We start from the raw sequence: 18,635 nt of genomic DNA, 5'->3' as shown, positions 1-18,635 counted from the left end.
TTAAAATGAAATATAAATTTCTCTTCTCATTCTAACAAAGAGTTTATTTCATTTCTTTTTTTTTTTTTTTTTTTTTTTTTTTTGGCTTTTTGCTTTTTAGGGCTGCACCTGTGGCATATGGAGATTCCCAGGCTAGGGGTCAAATCAGAGCTACAGCTGCCAGCCTATGCCACAGCCACAGCAACTTGGGATCTGAGCCACATCTGCAACCTACGGCCATGCTGGGTCCCTAACCCACTGAGCGAGGCCAGGGATCGAACCTGCAACTTCATGGTTCCTAGTTGGATTTGTATCCACTGCACCACGATGGGAACACCTCTAATAAAGAATTAAAAGAACAACAACATCGACTATCAGGTAAGGGATAGGGACACAGGTAATTTCATCCACAGTTGTGTAAATTGTACATTTACTTAACCTCTCTTTTCCTTGTTTTCTCATCTGTAGAATGGAGATAATAGCAACGGTGTTGGGCAGACTGCCTGTTTAAACACAAGGAAACATTTGGAGACCCCTCCGATAGTGTGTGTCACACTCTACCCGACAGAAAAATGCAGCAAGATGTGACATACAGAACATTCTTAGGATGTTTAAGCAGCATTGCTCACAAGGTCAAAACAGTGGAAACAACCTGTTTGCACACCAATATGGGCACATTAAATAAATTGTGGCCCACTGGCTACTAAAAAGAAAGAGGACTGATGTGAAAGATTTATAAATGAGGTTTTTGGTTTTTTGGTTTGTTTTTTTTTTTTTTTTGTCTTTTTGCCTTTTCTAGGGCCACTCCCGCGGCATATGGAGGTTCCCAGGCTAGGGATCAAATCGGAGCTGTGGCCAGAGCCACAGCAACGCAGGATCCGAGCCACATCTGCAACCTACACCACAGCTCACGGCAACACCGGATCGTTAACCCACTGAGCAAGGCCAGGGATCGAACCTGCAACCACATGGTTGCTAGTCAGATTTGTTAACCACTGCACCACTATGGGAACTCCATAAATGAGTTTTTTAAAATGAGTTATAGAAACTTTGGTGTAATATGACACTGTCTAGTAAAATAAAGCAGCACGTGTCCATATACACGTATGAAAAATATTTGGAAAAACACACCAAACTTACAGCAGTGGCTATCAAGGCAGAAGGGGCTTACAGAGTGGGAGATTTTCTTTATTTATTTTATTCAGTTCTGTAATGTTTAAGATTTATTTGAACCAGTTTTGTATAAGCATATCATCAAGGCACAGATATAATGCAAATAAATAAATATTCCTATTTGTAATCTAAATACAAATTTTCAATTTCCTCAAAGAAATTTAACAGCAAAGACCTATATGGAAAACATTTTTTTTCCAAAACTTTACTTCAGAAATCTTAAAAAAAGATCTGCCTAAATGAAGAGACATAATCCTATTCCTGGGTGGGAAGACAGTACTGTATAGGCTTCAACACTCCTCCTTTTTATGTATATTTTTAAATATAATTACAATGGGAGTTCCTGTCGTGGCTCAGTGGTTAACGAACCTGACTAGGAACCATGAGGTTGCAGGTTCAATCCTTGGCCTCACTCAGTGGGTTAAGGATCAAGCATTGCTGTGAGCTGTGGTGTAGGTAGCAGATGCAGCTTGGATCCCACATTGCTGTGGCTGTGGTGTAGGCTGGCAGCTACAGCTCTTATTAGACCCCTAGCCTGGGAACATCCATATACCGTGGATGCAGCCATAGAAAAGACAAACAAACAAAATATATCTATATAGATATATAGATATAGATATAAATTACAATGGATATCTCAATGAGATTTGGCGGAAGGGGCAGATAGGAAGTGAAGACTGAATAAAATTACACTGAATTTCATTGGGAATAAATATATGAGAATAGGATCTTTTAAAAAAGTAATGAGAGGATACTTATCCTAACATAATGTACAAACATTGGAGCAAATAACTTCTTGGAAAAAACATGAAAAGAATTCTTGCTCAGTCTATAAACCAAAGTAAATTCCAGAGAGACTAAAATGTTGAAAGTTGGAAAGTACAACCATAAAGTTCAAGGTGTGGGGGAAGCGAAAGCTGTATATTCCTGGGGTGGAGACCACACGCTGAAGGCAAAAAACACTTTTTAAAAAATTATGTACATGGTATCTGTCATCAGAAAAACGCAATTCAAAACCATAATGAGATGCTACTTCACACCCACAAGGATAGCTAATTACTGTACCAAATGGGAAAACAACAGGTGTTAGAGAGGATGTAGGGAAACTGGAATCCCTCTATCCTGATGATGCGAAGGTGCAATCATGAAGGTACTTTGGAAGAGTGTCTAGCAGTTGCTCAAATAGTTAAACAGAGAGCTACCATTTGATCCAGGGATTCCGCTCCTAGATATATACTCAAAAGAAATGAAAACACATGTCCACGCAAATACTCATACACAAACATTTATGGCAGCATTATTCACAATAGCCCAAAGGAGGAACCAACCCAAATGGTTTTGTTTGTTCATTTGGTTTTTTAGGGCAGCATATGAAAGTTCCCAGGCTAGGGGTCAAATCAGAGCTGCAGCTGCCAGCCATGCCACAGCCACAGCAATGTGGGATCTGAGCCCCATCTGCAACCTACACCATAGCTCACGGCAACACGGGATCCTTAATCCACTGAGTGAGGCCAGAGATCGAACCCACATCCTCATGGATACTAGTTGGGTTCCTTACTGCTGAGCCACAACAGGAACTCCAACCCAAATGTTTATCAACAAATGAGTGATAAAATGTGTTACAGCCATACAATGGAATATTATTCAGCCATAAAGAATAAAGTACTGATACATGCTATAGCATGGATAAACCCTGAAGACATCTTGCTAAAGGAAGGAAGCCAGTCACAAAAGAACTAATATTACATGATTCCATTTATAAGAAATATCCAGAAGAGTCAACTCTATAGAGACAGAAAGTGAATGAGTGGTTGCTTAGGACTGGAGAAGACAGGGGCACTGGAGGGTGATAGCTAAAGGGGATAGTTTCTTTTGGAAATAATGGAAATGTCCTAAAATTGACTGGTGATGGTTGTACAAGTCTGTGAATATATTAAAAAAAAAAAAAAACACTGAATTGTACACTTTAAATGGACGAATCGTATGATTTATGAATAATATTTCAATAACGCCTCTACAAAAGTAATTTACAGATATGACTACCTACAAGTCAGTAACATCTGTAATTTGAAAAAACAATAAAACAATAAAAGGCTAACATATGCATATCCTTATTATATAAAAGATTTTACAAATTAATAAACTATAAACAGCCCAGTAGAAAAATGGGCAAAAGGTTTGAACAAGCTACTCATAAAAAAGACAGTGTAAATAACTATAAAAGGCACATAAATAAATATTCACCATCTCTGGTAATCAAAGAAATGAACCTATTGAAAAACGTGACAGTGCACAGTGTTGGTAAGTGTGTGAGAAAATGGTCTCTTAGCCAGACTATCTCAATTTGCTTGGGAATGAAGTTTCCCAGGAAGCTGGGAAGAATTTCCATGTTAAAAAGGGAGAGTCTGGGGCCAAGCCGGGTGAATTGGATAATCTTTTAAGTGGGATTATAAATCGGTACCATTGTTCTGGAGAGTCATTCGGCAGTAGGTATCAAGAACCTTTTTTTTACAAATATATATCCTTTCGCCTGGAAATTCTACTACCAGGACTTCGTCAAAACAAAAAGTTCATTCATCAGCAAATATTTGTGGCAGGTCAAGGATGTACACTGGATGCTGGGGACATTTCTATAAAGATTTTTATCGCAGGTTTTCATAACAATGAAATATTAGAAACAACCTAAATGTTGATCTACTGGAGATTTTTAAAAATAAAACCTGTTTCACCTGCACAATGAAATACTCTGCAGTCACTAAAAATGATGTTGCAGAAGAAGATTTATTGACACGGAAACATGAATATACCACATTGTTAAATGGAAAAAAGCAGGTTAGAAAATTGAGTGCACCAGTAACCGCAATTTGCAAATAAGATACATGCGTGTGTAGGCAAATGCCTGACAGTATACACCCCCAAAATGTTAACAGTGGTTACCTCTGGGTGTTGGAGTTAAGGGTGAACTTCCTTTTCCTGTTCAACTGTATCAAATGCTTTCTTCAAAATAAACATGAATTATTTTTGAAACACCAAAGTCAACTGCATTAAAAAGGAAAAAGAAAAAAAACCCACACCTTCCATGCCCCCATGGGTGGAGGCTCCAAGAGAGGGGGTTGCACAGTCAAGCACGTGTTCCCATTTGATCCAGCAATGACAGCTGCCATTACTGAGTATGACTGTCCCTTGGTATCCGCTGGGGAGCGGGGTGTGGCCTGGTTCCAGGACTCCCCTGTGGATACCAAAATCCAGGGATGCTCAAGTCCCCTATATAAAACGGCATAGTATTTGCATATAACCTGTCCCTGTCCTCTCATATACTTCACAACACCTCTAGATTACTTATAATACTAATAATAACATAAATGCTATGTAAACAGTTGTAAATACAATGGAAATGCTGTGTAAATAGTTGCCAGCTCAGCGAATTCAAGTTTTGCTTTTCGGGACTTTCTGGATTTTTTTTTTTTTTTCACTCTGCGGTTAGTTAAATCTGTGCATGTGGATATGGAGGGCTGACGGTACTTACTACATGCCAGGCACTCTGCACAGGCCATTCCCCTTAATCCTCACAAGAAACCCAGGGAGATAGGCAAACTAGTCTCAAGTGATAGATGCTAGGTGACAGGGCTAGTAAACCCATGGCTAGTGAGAAGCAGAGCTGGGATTTGAACCCTGGCCCGTCTTCGTCTAAAGGCAGGCCCCTCCTCTACCTTAGCTACCTCTGCTAATTTCTGGGAATGGGCAGAGGAAGGGCCCAAGCCACCAGCCCCTCTGACCTACATGTAGGTCGGTTCCATGCGGGCCCTTGTTCTCCCTCCCCACAGACAGTCCAGGGGGTGACAGAGGGACGAGTCAGCAAAGGACGAGGGTGGGGACACCAGCAAAGGGAAGGCGTGGCGCTGGAAGGCCAGCTGGCTGAGGTCAGGGCTCAGGGCAGACTAGCTGGGGACTCCTCGCCTGCTGGGCGACAATCAGGAAGCCCAACCACATCCGGCTCCAGGAGTTCCCAGGCCCTGCGTGCTCTCAGAGGCAGGGAGAGAAAAACCTCACCTGGCCTGCTGCCGCCCTGCTAAATTAAAGCGGGAAGAAAACAGCCTGCCCTCCGGGACCTTCCCCCAGGGCTCCAGCCGGCCGCCCAGTCCCTTCCCTGGTCCGGGGTCTCCAGGGTCTCCTCTTCTGTGTGGCAAGGGGCTGTGAGGGATGATGGCTCCAGGACCCCCGCCCCAGAGGTAAATTCTCTGCATCCATGGCACTTCCCCAGCAGGAAGAGGAAGGGGGTGAGGCACCCCACCCAGCTCCAGAAGGAGCCCCCTCCTCTTCCCTTCAGCTGCAGTCCCTCCCGCTCCTATTTTTAGAACAGGGAGTGTCTGTGCCAGTCCTGCCCTGCTCAGAGCTCCAGGTAAAACACAGCAGCTCCATTCATTCTGCTCCAGCAGGAACGCACTGGGAATTTATAGACCAGCCAGCCGACGAGACAACCTCTCCCCACACCCGTTTAGCTGGGCCCTTTCTCACTATTTCCATTACAGCTCAAAGTGGTGACTTATTGCTAATGACAACACAGCTGAATGAGATGACAAGAGTGTCTCTAAGACAATCTGTGCCCCTCCCTGTCCCCAACCTGGCAGACTCTTCAAAGCCCCTGAAGAGAAGCACTGGGAGTGGGCCCTAATTCTGGCCCTAGCACCAACGATGCGCCCCTGGCCAAGTTCTTGCCGTTTTCTTGCTCTTGGTTTCTGCAAATTGGCTTGTTAAGCAGTTGATCCCAGTTGGAGAGGGAGGGAGGCTTTTCTGTTCTACATGCAGAGTCTGTGGTTCTATCAAAATTCTAGTCGCTCATAAAATAAACACTATTTTCACTGCTTTTGGGTGTGGAGCTGTATTCCCCACATTCGTCTGAGAGTTGATTATGGGTCTCAGAGTGCATTTTCCTGTCGAAAACTATGTTATAAGTGGTGGTCAGATTCCTAGGCCAGTCAACGGACCCTCAATGTTCTTCCACAAGGAGAAATAGCAGCAAACCGTCTTGTGATAGAATTTAACCAAAATGGAAAGCCGCTAACACTTAAAAGATACTGTTTTAGAAAATGTACCCTGAGTAGTGTTTGAGCAAAAGAAGATATACATTAAAGGCAGTGAAAAATCAGTGGCAGCTTCTGGGGACGAGTCTGAAGGAGACGTCTGACCATACTAGAAACTAAAGGCGCTGCATACGGATTCTCACAACTGTCTGTTGAAAGACAGCCTTATGCCATTGCCCAGTGGTTAGAAAGATTAAAGAACATATGCGTGCGTGTGTGTGTGTGTGTGTGTGTGTGTGTGTGTGTACACATAAAGTTAAAACAGTGAGTCCAGTGAACAGAAAAAAAGAAGGGACAGGGAAGGCTCCAGTTTGAAAGCTCTTTTGCCGCCTTTCCAAGGGCAAGCCTCGAAAGAGGCACCTTTGGGTGGGAGGAGGCAGGACTGTGCTTATAATGAGTGTCTATGACGAGGACTCCTTCCTGTATAAAGAACCTATTTGTCACCAGTGCATGAATGTTAACTATGCACAGCAATTGCAGATATTCACACGTATACATTCTTGTTCCAGTGGGAGGACCAACATGTCTGATTTCTTTTCTCTTTTAACTTATTACCTGAGGTCTTGAAGATGACTCTGGGAGATCATCCCAACGCCCTCGTTTTTCTCAGTAAAGAAACTAATGATCGAAGAGGTAAAGTAATTTACCCAAAGTTACACAGTGAGTTATCAGCAAAGTCAAGATTTGAACCAAGATCTTCAGAATCCTACTGTGGTTTTCTCTGAGGGCAAGGGGCTCCCCCACCACCAGGGAAGGGAAGCACTGGAGTGGTTCTGCTCAGGTCTTCTTTCCTCCGAGGACAGCCAAAAGTCAGCATGAAGTAAGTATGTGGTGTCCGTGACTTTGCAGTGAGCCTGGCCAGCTGAGATGGCTTAATAAACCAAGCAGGCAGCCAGGCTCTGGTCTTACAAACCAGGGTGCCATGGAAAGAGCTCTGGGGAAGTCAGGAGACCTGAGTCCTGGTCCTGGCTCAGCCACGACCTTGTCCCATGAACCTGGCCAGGTCACTTCCCCTCCTTGAGCCTCAGCTTCCTCATCTAGATTCCAGAACATGAGAGACGTGACCATGTGGCCCAATCCAATTCTACAGCATCTACTGAACACTCACCAAGGACCAGGCAATAGCAGAATCAGAAATATATAACATATGATCTCTACTGGCTCCCACGGAGCTCACCGTCTTACAAGGAAGACATATCTGCCTAACATTGGGCTAAAAATGAACAAAATATTCAGGATGCAGAGGGGGAAGCAGCGACTTCTGAGGCATGCCTGAGAAAGGTGTCTCAGGGGAGCCTTGAAGGTTGAGGACTGAGTGTGGCAAGACCAGTAGGTAGAAGAAACAGCCTAAACACGAATGTTCATGGGGAATTTAGAGATGGGAAATAACCCAGCGGGACCAGTCTAGGGGCAAAGCAGGAAGGCAGAGAAACTGGGGAGAGCCTTGAGAACTAGGATGGGACCAGGGCCTCCCACGATGGTCTTGAATCAGGAAGTGTGACAACTGCTCAGGCCCCCCACTCCTCCCAGTTTAGACGGTCCGTGATTGCTGGGAAGTAGGAGAGCAGAGCAATCAAAAGCCAATGCTCTGGAGGTGGGGTCCCCAGCTTCCAGTCCTAGCCACCCACTTGCTGTGCGACCTTGGACTCAGCATCCTCATCCATCAGTTGGGTATAATGAGAGTAAATGTGTAAGGACAATGTACCCCCAAGGCCGTAGTGAGGATCAGAGGGACAAGGCAGGTGAAGAGCTTGGCACTGCTCCAGGCTCACTGAGAAATTACCTGCCCTTAAATCAAGGATCTGAGAACAATCTAGAGGATGCGACCTATTCAGAGAAAGCCTTGAAGAAAGATACGGTCAAGACAAGATAGAGGGGAAGGTTGGGATATCTCCCTTAAAAAAAAAAAAAAAAAAAAAAAAAAAGCAATAGGAAGATGGCTGAGACCAAAAGGAAGGTGGGAAAGAAGGCAGTGTCTCTATACCAGACAGGCAGCGAGGAGGGGAGGGCGGAAAGCTGGGGAGACTGGAAAACAGTTGAGCTTTTTTAGGAAAAGAGTCTGCTTCTTTGGGGGGACACCTGAAATCCAGTCCAATGGCCACCCAGTTACTTTGGGTTGAGATTCAAAAGCAGTCAACTAGCAAAATCTGAGCCCCAAACCCAGAGCGGGCTCTCTCCCCACCCTCGACTGGGCTGAGGTCAAAGGCCTCCTTCCTCTACTCATGCTCAGCCCACCAGGGCCTGAATCTGAGCTCTCCCTTTCCGCCTCAGGCCACCACTCCACTGCACTGGGTACCCCCAGACTGTGCTGCTGGTCCTCTTGAATGCCAGGCTCAAAAGGGGATGGGGGTAACCCAGGCAGGCAGCCTGGGGCTGCTGACGGCCTATCATCAGGAGCTCTGTGTTGTCTTTCCCAGCAGACTTTTCAAACCTTGCGTGAAGCTAGTAATCTTTTCAGGCGGGGGCATCCCTCACGAATATGAACTCTGGGAGTTTATCTCCCACTGTGTAGAGAATAAAGCATCTCATTTCACTTGTCCTAAAGCATCCCTCTAGAGCTTAAAGGGCCACAACTTCTATAGGTAGGAGGTCGTCCTCCTGGCTCTTCCTGGAGGAGATGATTGATTTCTCTCATTTCCACTCTTAAAAGGCAAACCTTGGCCATCAGGAAAGAGCAATGGATTATACTGAAAGGTCTTGGCTTGAGGACTAGCTCGGCCTCTTACCAGCTGTGTGACCTTGGAGAAATCACTTAACTTCTCTGAATCTTAGTCCCTCTCAACTGGACAATAAGGCTGCGGGGTGGCCTCGGAGCGGTAATGTCTGGGGATCCCCACTGCCATCTCTGAAGCCCATGCTCTCACTGTGGGGAGCCCTCCACCCAAAACTGCCTGTATTTGTAGAACCTTCTGGGTGCCATGTATGAGAAGTACAGGCTTTAGCGGTGGAATGTATGAAAAAGAATTTAAATAATGAATAAAAAACCAAGACATACATAAATAAATGTCATCATTATTTCCAACAGGTCCCAACCCCCAAACAGCCAAAAGACCCAGGCCGGCAAAGACCCGGGCATGACGGAGAGTTTCAACAGAGCCCCAGAGGCTGAGACAATAACAAGAAAATGGGATCAAAGGATGTGGCCGGGGGAGGGGACGACAACTTAAAGAATCACTTTGTATTCAAATCACACAGATGGCCTTTTCAACAATGAATGGTTGTGCTCCCGTGCTCCCAGCTCACAGACCCTGAGACACCACACCAAGACAACTGGCCCATCAGAAAAGGGACCATTGTCTGAGCTTCTTAGTGATTTATGTGGAGGGAGGGGCTCGACCACATTTCCCGTGATTATGCTTCTCAAACGCGATTTCGATGCTTGTTCATCATCCTGGACGGTTGGGATGGACTGGGCTGCTGAGGAGCTGGGGCCACCCGGTCATATTTCATCTGCTCCAGCCCGTGGAGCCAAATTAATTGTTCCATCGATTTCAGAGGCAGAGCAGCGATGGCGCTGTGGCTCGCCACAGTCACTGGGGGCCCTCCAAGAGCTGATGTCGCTTTCCCAGTTGGGTCTAGGACCCTGACGTGAGCATCCGCTTTGCTCAGCAGCTTGTTGGGACAAACCGGGAGGAAAGTCCTGTCCCCAGGGCTGGGTGCCACCTTCCGAATTTCTGTTTCCCTGTGGTGGCCAGAGCTCCCAGCTTCTTCATCTGTCTGGTGCACAGAGGTAAGTCCCCAGGTCCAGGAGAGAAAAAGCTTGCTGCCTTCCCAGACAGGCGATTCTCTTGTGCCTCACATTCCTCTTAATGTCATTTTGTAAGGGAATCAAATGAAACCAGAGCACAGCTTGCTGGCTGTGGACACCCAGCTGCTCAGCCTCTCAGAATTAACCCTGCAGGCAGGAGTCTGGACACTGCGATCACTCGTCCCACTTTAGGCCGGTCTGTTCCTCTGCTGGGTGGACACTGTCCCAGTCACAGGCAGATACGCCCCACCCCGTTAGATGGCTGACAGGACACATCAGATCTTTCCTGGGATGGGAGCGGGGAGGATAAGTGGGAGATAAGGGAAGAAGTCTTGGGGTTCAAGTGGCCACAGCAGCTGAGCAAACTCCCCAGGCTGAAAGACTCCTCTCTCCAGACACTGAGAAGGTCTTACAGGACACGATGCAGAGAGGATCCAAGGTCCAGGGGCGTCTCTGACTCAAGCCATCTCCCCAGCCTCTCTGAGCCCCTTTCTGTGCAAGTGACCTTGATCCTGCACACTTCCTGTATGTGTGAGCTGAGTCTGGGCAGTTAGAAAAGGGCGTGAAAGCTGCCTGACTCCGGGCTCCAGCAGGAGGTGCAGCAGGCAGCAAGCAGGTCCCCGCTAGGCCTTTCTTTAGCCTCGTGGCAGGACAGTCTCCTCTAGAGCTTCTGAGCCACACCGACCCTTTGTGGGAAGCAAACCCAGTCAGATGCGGGGGCGGGGGTGGGGTGCTGTGCTCCAGCGCCCCATCAGACCATTCAGCACAGGATGGAGAACAGCACAGGCCACCCCGGCTGAGGCTGGAGAGCTGGGAACTTGACCATCTCAGCCAGGGAACGTGCTCACGGACATTCCCAGAACTCAGCACGGGTCCCCAGCCGGGCCTGGCCTGGAGGCAGCTCCGAGAGGAAGGAAGGCCCCATCCTTACCTGCATCCACTGAAAGAGTGCGATGCAGCTGAAGGTGGGGGTGAGGGGTGTGGAGAGACAGGAAACAATCTCTTCTCCTCCCAGAGCCTCCCCTCCCCCAAGCTCTGGGCATTCACGCCCCAGCACCCCAGCCACAGTCACTGCCCCTCACCATCGCCCTGTCCCGCTGATCTCCTCACATCCACTTGGACCCCTCCCTGGGCTCTCTGATTTTCTGTAATTGTCCCTGAGACTCTGTAACCGCTTTCTCAAAAAACCTCCCATGGCTTCCCACTGTATCTAGGAGGAAATCAATACAACACTAACCATCCAAGCCCTGTAGGAGCGTGCTCCCACCCACCTGGTCTTCCTCCTCGCTAAGCTCCAGCTTCACTGGCCTGGCCTCTGCTCCTCCAGCGCACCATCCGTCTCCCTATCTCAGGGACTCTTCACAGGCTGTCCCATCTGCCTGGAACATTCTCTCCAAGGTCCTTGACCGGCTAACTCCTTTCTGGTCTCGGCTTAAAAGTTCTGTTCTTCCCCGGTCCCTCCCCAACCCCCGCACATAGCAATCTAAATAATATTCTCTCTTAGAGGAAGCTTTTCTTTTCCTTGATGGAGTATCACAGTTTGTAGCCGTGTGTGTGTGTATCTTGGTGTATATGTAATGCTCACTCCCCTACTAGGACTGAAAGCTTGATAAGAGCAGAGAACACAGCCATCTCATTCTCCCAGAATCTCCCAGAATCTCCAGCTCCTAGCACAGGGCCTGGCCTAAAGCAGATGCCCTTGAAATATCCGTTGGAGGAAGCACTGAACGCATGAGTACAGATGGGAACTGAGTGAATGGGTGGAGATAACTTCTGGCAGCAGCGGGTCTTGGCACTGTTCTCTGTCAGGGTGACCTCTTCTGCTGCCCTCAAGGCAAGCACTGGAGCCACCAGAAGCCCAGATGCTATTTTACCTCCTTCTTCTGTAGGGAATAAGCTTCTAGGTCTTCTCCATTTGGGACTTTCTGATGCCAGCCTGCATCTGCCCACAGGGCCTCTCACACCACTGTGGTCCTTCCGATGCCAGTCCACACACACCCGTGGGGCCACTCCCTTGCGATGACCCTAGGCCCACCATCTTGGTCCTCCGTTTTGGGTCCAGTTGAGGTGAGGGTACTGTGTGGTAGGGGGTGCCCACGAAAGGGTTAAGTTGCCAGAAGCAGAGTCCCGCCCTTGGGTTTGCTCAGCCAATCAAAGTCTGTCCTGATGAGGTAAAGCTTCTATCCTGGGTGGCATTGGTTGAGTTGGCCAGCCCCATCTCCTGCTGGAGAGAGCCATAAGGGTGGAGTTTCTGTGGAACCAGACAGAACTGGAATTAGCTCGCTGTCGACTCAGGCCAGGGCTGCCTGACTCCAGGACCTGCCTCTGCTCCTTTCTAAGGCACTCAGACAGAACTGGCGTCTCTGGGGCCCCGTCTCTAGTTGTCCCGGTGGAGATGACAAGGTGGCATGTGCCTTGGTGTCACATCTGGGAGGAGTCTTACAGCCAGAGCGGACCCAAGAGGCCTCAGTTTCCCTGGAATATCACAGGTGGATACCAGGAAGTGACATGGAGCAGTTGTCACATGTGCTCAAAGCGGTAGCATTCGGCTTCAGTAAACAAGGCCACTAGATGACTCTTCCTATATAGACATAATGATAATTCACAGAGTTCTTCTTGTGCACCACATTGCTAAGCATGTTACATGAGTTCAGCCCTCACAAGAACCCTGTTAATCCATCCACTTTACTAATGAAAAACCTGAGGCTCAGAGAGGCTTGCTGCCTTGCCCGAGGTCACAGAGCAGTAAGAGTTACACCTCCCATATCCCTCGCTATGTTATTTTTGAAAAATGTGTTGGCATATGTCTCCACCACTGGACAGCAATTTCCCAAGAAAAGAATATGACAGATTCATCCATGCATTCCTTCACTGAGCCCAGGATGCACCCTGAAAAAGGACAGAGCCACCCCAACGGCTCGGTCAAAAGCCTGCTTTTCTCAGAGGCGCCCTTGCCCAGCCCAGCACTAGACTCGTGATGGGGGTTCAGTGGAGGTTCACTGAGTGGACAGTGAACGTGCAGCCAACACCTCTCACCCCTGGACCACTCATAGCACCCATCAGGTATGGCCTTCAATGCTTGGATTGCCACTCCAGTGCCCTTGCCACCTCCATCCAATTTCATAAGGGCAAGGACCAGGTCTCACTCATCCAGAGGTCCCTATGACCCCAAAGGACCTTAAACTAGTTTCTGGGACAGAGCAAGCGTTTATTTCTATATTTGATTGACTAGCCAACATAATGTGCATCTGTCTCTCCCTATGAGCTTAGAACCAGAGCAGCCACAAGGAGGACCGCCTACAAGTTATTCTAGATTTGCAGCACAGGAGCATTCCCCAGGGCAGGGAGTTTAGTAGAAGTTATCCCAGGTGAAAGAAGACAGGTAGATTCCCTCCAGGGGTAGATGATGAAGCCAGAAAGGGGGCAGCTGACGAGGAAGAAGAAGGTGGTGAGAAGGAAGAGGGCCGCTTATTTCTACAGAAAGGGGGAGCATGCCGGCCAATCTGGGGCAGCTCTTCCACCCACCGCGCTCAGCTAGGGGTAAGCCGGAGAAAGGCAATGGAGCCCCAGAGAAAGGATGCAGTCGGGTTGCCGCCTGCCTCACTGTATCCACCATGCCCCAGCCGGGACCCCCCCAGGGGTCACAGGCACCTCAGACACACACAGAAAGCCGGTGTCTGCCCCCTCCCCACCCCTCCAATGAGGGAGCAGACCGGGCCCTTAAAGGCAGCGCAGTTCACAGGCAATCAAGTTCTGCAGAAATCTCCCGGGTATGGTTCCCTAATGGAGACCAGATGACTCCTGGTCCTCAGCTTTTGATAATCACAAAGCCTGAAAAGCTGGGGGAACAGCCACCTGACCAATGCACAGAGGGGACCACCGAGGCCGAGGCAGGAAGCAGTTGCCAAAGGTCACACAGCAGGTGGTAGCACACCTGTCTCTCTGTTGTTCTTTGCCCATTTTCCTCCAACTCTCTCTGTCCTTCCCCAGAAGCATTTCATATTCAGAGACCATCACATGTATCATGTTTTGCAAATTTGGAAAGAACTTTGCATTCCCTGACGTTTGAAGGATCCCATATTCCAAGCGTCAGCACACACTGCTGAAAGGAATAAGGTTGAGAAGGGGCAGCACGGGAGTTTGGGGAGCTGCCTCACAGAGCCCGCTTTCCCCACAGAAGCATTAAAGTGGCAGGGCCGGGGGACAAGGAGTGGCTCAGGCAGCGGTTTCCATTCTACGGCAGAAGGCAGAGCAGTCTCGAAAGAACCAAGAAAAGGTGTTTTTAAAAGGCACGCTACTCAGTCAGCACTGGCCAAGCGGAACTCTTTTGCCTGAAAAGCAAGAAGCCGGTGTCCGAGCTCTGCTGGCCATCCCTCCCCTCTTTCCCCTAAAGGACAACAAGCCCAGCAAAAAGGCTGTGGTCCAGCCCCCGGCAAGGAGGTTCACGCTCACCTCTGAGGCAACCAGGACCTGGGGAGCTGAGTGCGGGGCGGGGCGGGGTGGGGGGGGGTTGGATAACCTGTGCCAGCGAGCCAGCCACATGGGCCCAGTGGTTAAGGGGTTTTTTTGCTGAAGCACTCCTGGAACCACAGGGGGCTGGAGAAAAATCATATCTACTGGAACTTCCCTCAGGAAGCATTCTGCAAGCAACTAGAAGGAATGAGTTGCGAAGACTCTTCACATATATGGTGAGAGAGGGGGTGGAAAAGATTGGGCCGTGAGATACCCAAGGGGCTTGCCTAACAAACAGTTAACTGCCTGTCTTCCCAGGAGGAGGGAGGGCCAAGTGGGGTGTGCCAGGCTGCGCAGGGCCCCGTCTCAGGTGCAGGGGCAGCCCCAAGGCTCCCCCAGCAGTCGGGCCCTCCTTCTCCACCTCCTGCAGCACGGGCCTTCTCCGCTAAGCACACATGTAAGGAGTTTTGAGTTGAAGAGGTGGTCCAGCGGTTGCCTGCCCACGACGCCAACTTATCTTGGGGTGGCCCTGAAGCCAGGCCCCAAACCCTCAGGCCCTTCTGGAGTCCTGCAGCTCTACAGGGGACAAGTGCCTGTCGCTGAAACCCCGCCTCGCTTCAGTCACTCAAACTGCCCCCCTGCCCCCACCCCGCAACTGACCGAAAATAGAAAGACTCCCCAAGGCATTCAGAAGGCTGTTGCCAACACTCTCCAGAGCCAGCAAACCTGAAGCTGAGACAGAAAGAACTCTTTTCCCCCAGACCAGAAGGGGCTAAGCCCAAAGCACAAGAAAATTAAGGAACACAAGGGCAAGCATGGGACATCCCAGCAGCCGCCCCAGGGAGTAGGAAGGGGCCTGGCTTCCGACCGTGACCAACCCAGGATCTAGGGAGCCAGGCAGCCTACAGCCTCGGCGCACATCTCTGTTCAGTAGTAGAAGCTGAGCATGAGACCAGCCAGCGTGGCAAGAGTAGCTGGGTGGAGGTGGGGGCAGCGCACTCCTCACAGCCCAGCTGATTGAGCACCTACTGAATACAAGGCACCGTGCTGACTGAGCACCTACTCAGTACAAGGCACCATGCTGTGAACTGTATGCACGGTCTGATTTAACTCACACACCAGCCCTTTGCAGAAGAAACTACTGTGCTCATGGGGACGCCAAAGCACACAGTAGTATAGTGAGTGGCCCAAGGTCACCCGCCAGCCCGCAGCAGAGTCAGACTTGGAATTCCATACTGTTTCCGCTGTCCTACCTCATCACAGTTATTCCTGCCCCTGGCGAGCGCAAAACAAGCCACCTGTGAATCTGAGATTATGTCACTCTCAGACACTATTTTAGGAGCTGCCATCCACCACGGCCCTCCAGAAGAGGCTAGGCAGCCATCTCTTCCCCACCTCCCCTCCCCGGCAGGCCTGCCCCGTGGCCCTGCTGGGCACATGTGTGCCCCCAACCAGGGCAGGCTTGGACCCAGAAGGAAGAAGCATGAGGCCTGCAAGTTTACCAGCTGCTGCTCACTTTCTGTTCCCCCTTCTCCCTGATCCCACTAACCAACCACCTAGACTCTTTTTTTTTTTTTTTAAGGGCTGCACCCACGGCATATAGAAGTTCCCAAGCTAGGGGTCAAACCAGAGCAGCTGCTGGCCTAGGTCGTAGCCACAGCAATGAAGGAGCCAAGCTGCGTCTGCAGCCTACACCACAGCTCACAGCAATGCCGGATCCTTAACCCACTGAGCGAGGCCAGGGATCAAACCCACATCCTCATGAATGCTAGTCGGGTTTGTTACTGCTGAGCCACAATGGGAACCCCCCACTCAGCTCTTTGTGCAGCCAACCAGACCAAATCCCCAAACGGCCAACACTTTTAGCAAGAGAAGAGACCTGAATGACTCATTAACAGGGGATACAGCTGTGCCTTGTGCTGGCATCTGGGGGACAAAGCAGAAGGCTATGGTCCAGCTCCTGGCCACCGCCTTCCATAGACACGGGACCAGCAAGGGGTGCCTGCCCCAAATCAGCCTCAGCTGGGGGTCTCCAATCTTCCCTGATGCTTCAGCCGGCCAGGCCCCAGTCCCCAGCAAACTCCGCTTGGCTCCACTTGGCTTCACTTGGCCGTGGCTTGCATGGAACCAGCACAGCTTCTGCCGCAAACGTCCCCTCCAAATCATGTCTGCCTCAGGCCAATGTGAAACACCAGTGTGCTCCCCCAATTGGGCCTACCCCATGGCAGAGGGGGCCCGAATGCCAGGCTGCAGCAGGGAGGCCGGCCTGAATTAGACCTTGCCACAGGCAAGCCAGAGAACGGAGCCGGGAATTGATGGGTCATGCTCAATTTGGCTCTGTCACTCTACCCAAGCACTGTCAGACTCACTCATCAGACCTGGTGGCAGGCCAAGGGGGAGTCATTCAAGCACAGGCCTCCTTGCCAAGAGTTTGTTGCCCATATCCAAGTTCTAAGCTAGGACTGGTTCCAAGCTCAATTCGGAGGCCCGAGGGTCTGGGCTGATTGAGGGGGAACCAGGCGGCCAGGGCTGCGGCCCCTGGCAAAGCCCTTACCTTGCTCTCAGGGGATGGAGCTGCCAGCTGTTGCTGCTTGGCGATGTTCTCCGACAGGCACCAGCACACCCTCTTCTTCTGCTCCTGTGAGTGCGCTTCCAAAGTGAATAAGCACTCTGCCTTCTGACGTCAGAGAAAACAGAGAAAGGGCTGGTCAGGGCTGCTCCCCGGTTCGGGGGGCGCCCAGGCCCAAGCCCATCCCTGGGCTTCTGAGGGTGAGGCTGAAGCAGGGAGGGGAGGGATCGTTAAAAGCCACAAATGCACACTAGTCCCCGGTGACATCGAGGTAGCCAGAAGAGCAGGGAAGCTGGTTCAGGGGCCAGCTAGCGAGCCATGTGCCCGTGGCTTGGGGGAAGGGAGGGAGGCAGTGGTTCCCAACACAGTGGAGTCCTGTGGAGAGCCGCTGACTGCAATGGTGAGGTCACCCCCGGGGACAGGCAGCACAAGGCGGCAGCTGGGGAACACACGGGGAACCCAGAGCCAAGGTCTCCACCCCTCTGATGCTCTGTGGAGCCAGGACCTCACCCAGGGCTCAGCGAACCGCCCCCCGCCCCCCCAACCTTAGCAGACTCGTGGGATCACAAGGCCAAGGTTAGATGGCTGCCCAAACAGCAACTCAGTCCCTTTGGAAAGTACTGGCGAGAAAGAGTCGTGTGGCCTTCCATAGCCCCACAACTGCCTGACACAGGAGCTGGGTCTGATCAATGTCTGTTCAGCTCAATTGAGTGCAAGTCTCTGGCACTGCTGTCATTTAAATCTTGCTTTGCTATTTAACCTTGTTAAGAGCTGCAATCTTGTCTAACTAGACTAGAAACTCCTTCTAGGAAGGCCTTTTTCATCTGGGCCTAGCAAGTAAAGTGCTTGGCATGTAAAGGCCTCTGTAAGCTCCGGCTGCCTGGAGGGACTTCTGGGATGAGGTCAAACCCAGGCCAGCATTGGCACGGGCACCAGGGAGCTGCCAGGGACCCAGGCAGTCGGCAGTCGGAAGATGCTGGGGGCGGGGAGGGGCAAGACAGCGTGCCCAGTGTTATCATCCACTGCAGGACGCTCAGAACAGGGGATGGCAAGCTCCTTCTGTCTCTGCTAGAATTTGATTATAACCCCACAGGGCTGCGATTAGATGAACTCATCCAGAGAGCTAAGAGCCATGAGCTGGATGGCTGGCAACAGAGAAAAAAAAAAAATAGTGTTTCTCTGCAGTTCTGTGTTATGCAGGCCTGGTTTGAATTCTAGCTTTGCCATCTCCTAGCCGCCAACTCAGGAAAGTCTGTAAAATGGGAATAACGGTGATATCACCTATCTCAGAGCTATGGGGAAGGCAAGCAATAACTCAGGCCTCAACAAATAGCAGCTACTGTTGTTATTACTCAGTACTTCACTTATTTAAGAAATATTTATTGAGCCCTTGTTTTGCGTCAGGGACTGTACTGGGCCCTGGGGGCCAAGGCAAAAATAAGACAGACGGAGTCCTTGCCCTCAGGATGGGAGCAGTGACAATAAACCAACAAACAATTAAACAGTGTGACTACAAACTGTGAAAGGCTGCTATTTGAAGAAGGCCTTTCTGAAGGGGCAGCCCTCCAGCAAAGTTGAATGAGAAAGAGCCAGCCAGGAAAGTGCTGGGGAGAAACTGGTCCAGGCAGGAGGA

At 49.9% G+C, this 18,635-nt stretch overlaps 1 protein-coding gene across 7 annotated transcripts in view; it reads right to left on the bottom strand.

Annotated features, from left to right (window-relative positions):
- The window catches only part of RGS3 (regulator of G protein signaling 3), a 151,674-nt gene that overhangs the window by 46,222 nt on the left and 86,817 nt on the right, over window positions 1-18,635 (bottom strand). For 5 of the 7 annotated variants that reach the window (XR_014825149.1, XR_014825157.1, XM_003480580.5 and 2 more), the window contains one exon: window positions 16,988-17,110. Coding sequence is in view for 5 of the 7 variants with exons in the window: in XM_003480580.5 (XP_003480628.5) it covers window positions 16,988-17,110 (123 nt within the window). In the remaining 2 variants the exon portion in view is untranslated. Of the gene's footprint in view, window positions 1-9,225; window positions 12,233-16,987; window positions 17,111-18,635 lie in introns of those variants that run through there. The other 2 variants (XM_084992040.1, XM_084992048.1) reach the window with 1 other exon arrangement.

This window comes from Sus scrofa, chromosome 1 (genome assembly GCF_054392235.1).
Source record: "Sus scrofa isolate SSC_HxYL_T2T_F1_AM1 chromosome 1, Sscrofa_HxYL_maternal_Yorkshire_Landrace_v2.0, whole genome shotgun sequence".
Taxonomy (NCBI): Eukaryota; Metazoa; Chordata; class Mammalia; order Artiodactyla; family Suidae; genus Sus; species Sus scrofa.
Note: the sequence above shows the minus strand (reverse complement) of the source record. Positions and strands in the feature narration are given on the sequence as shown.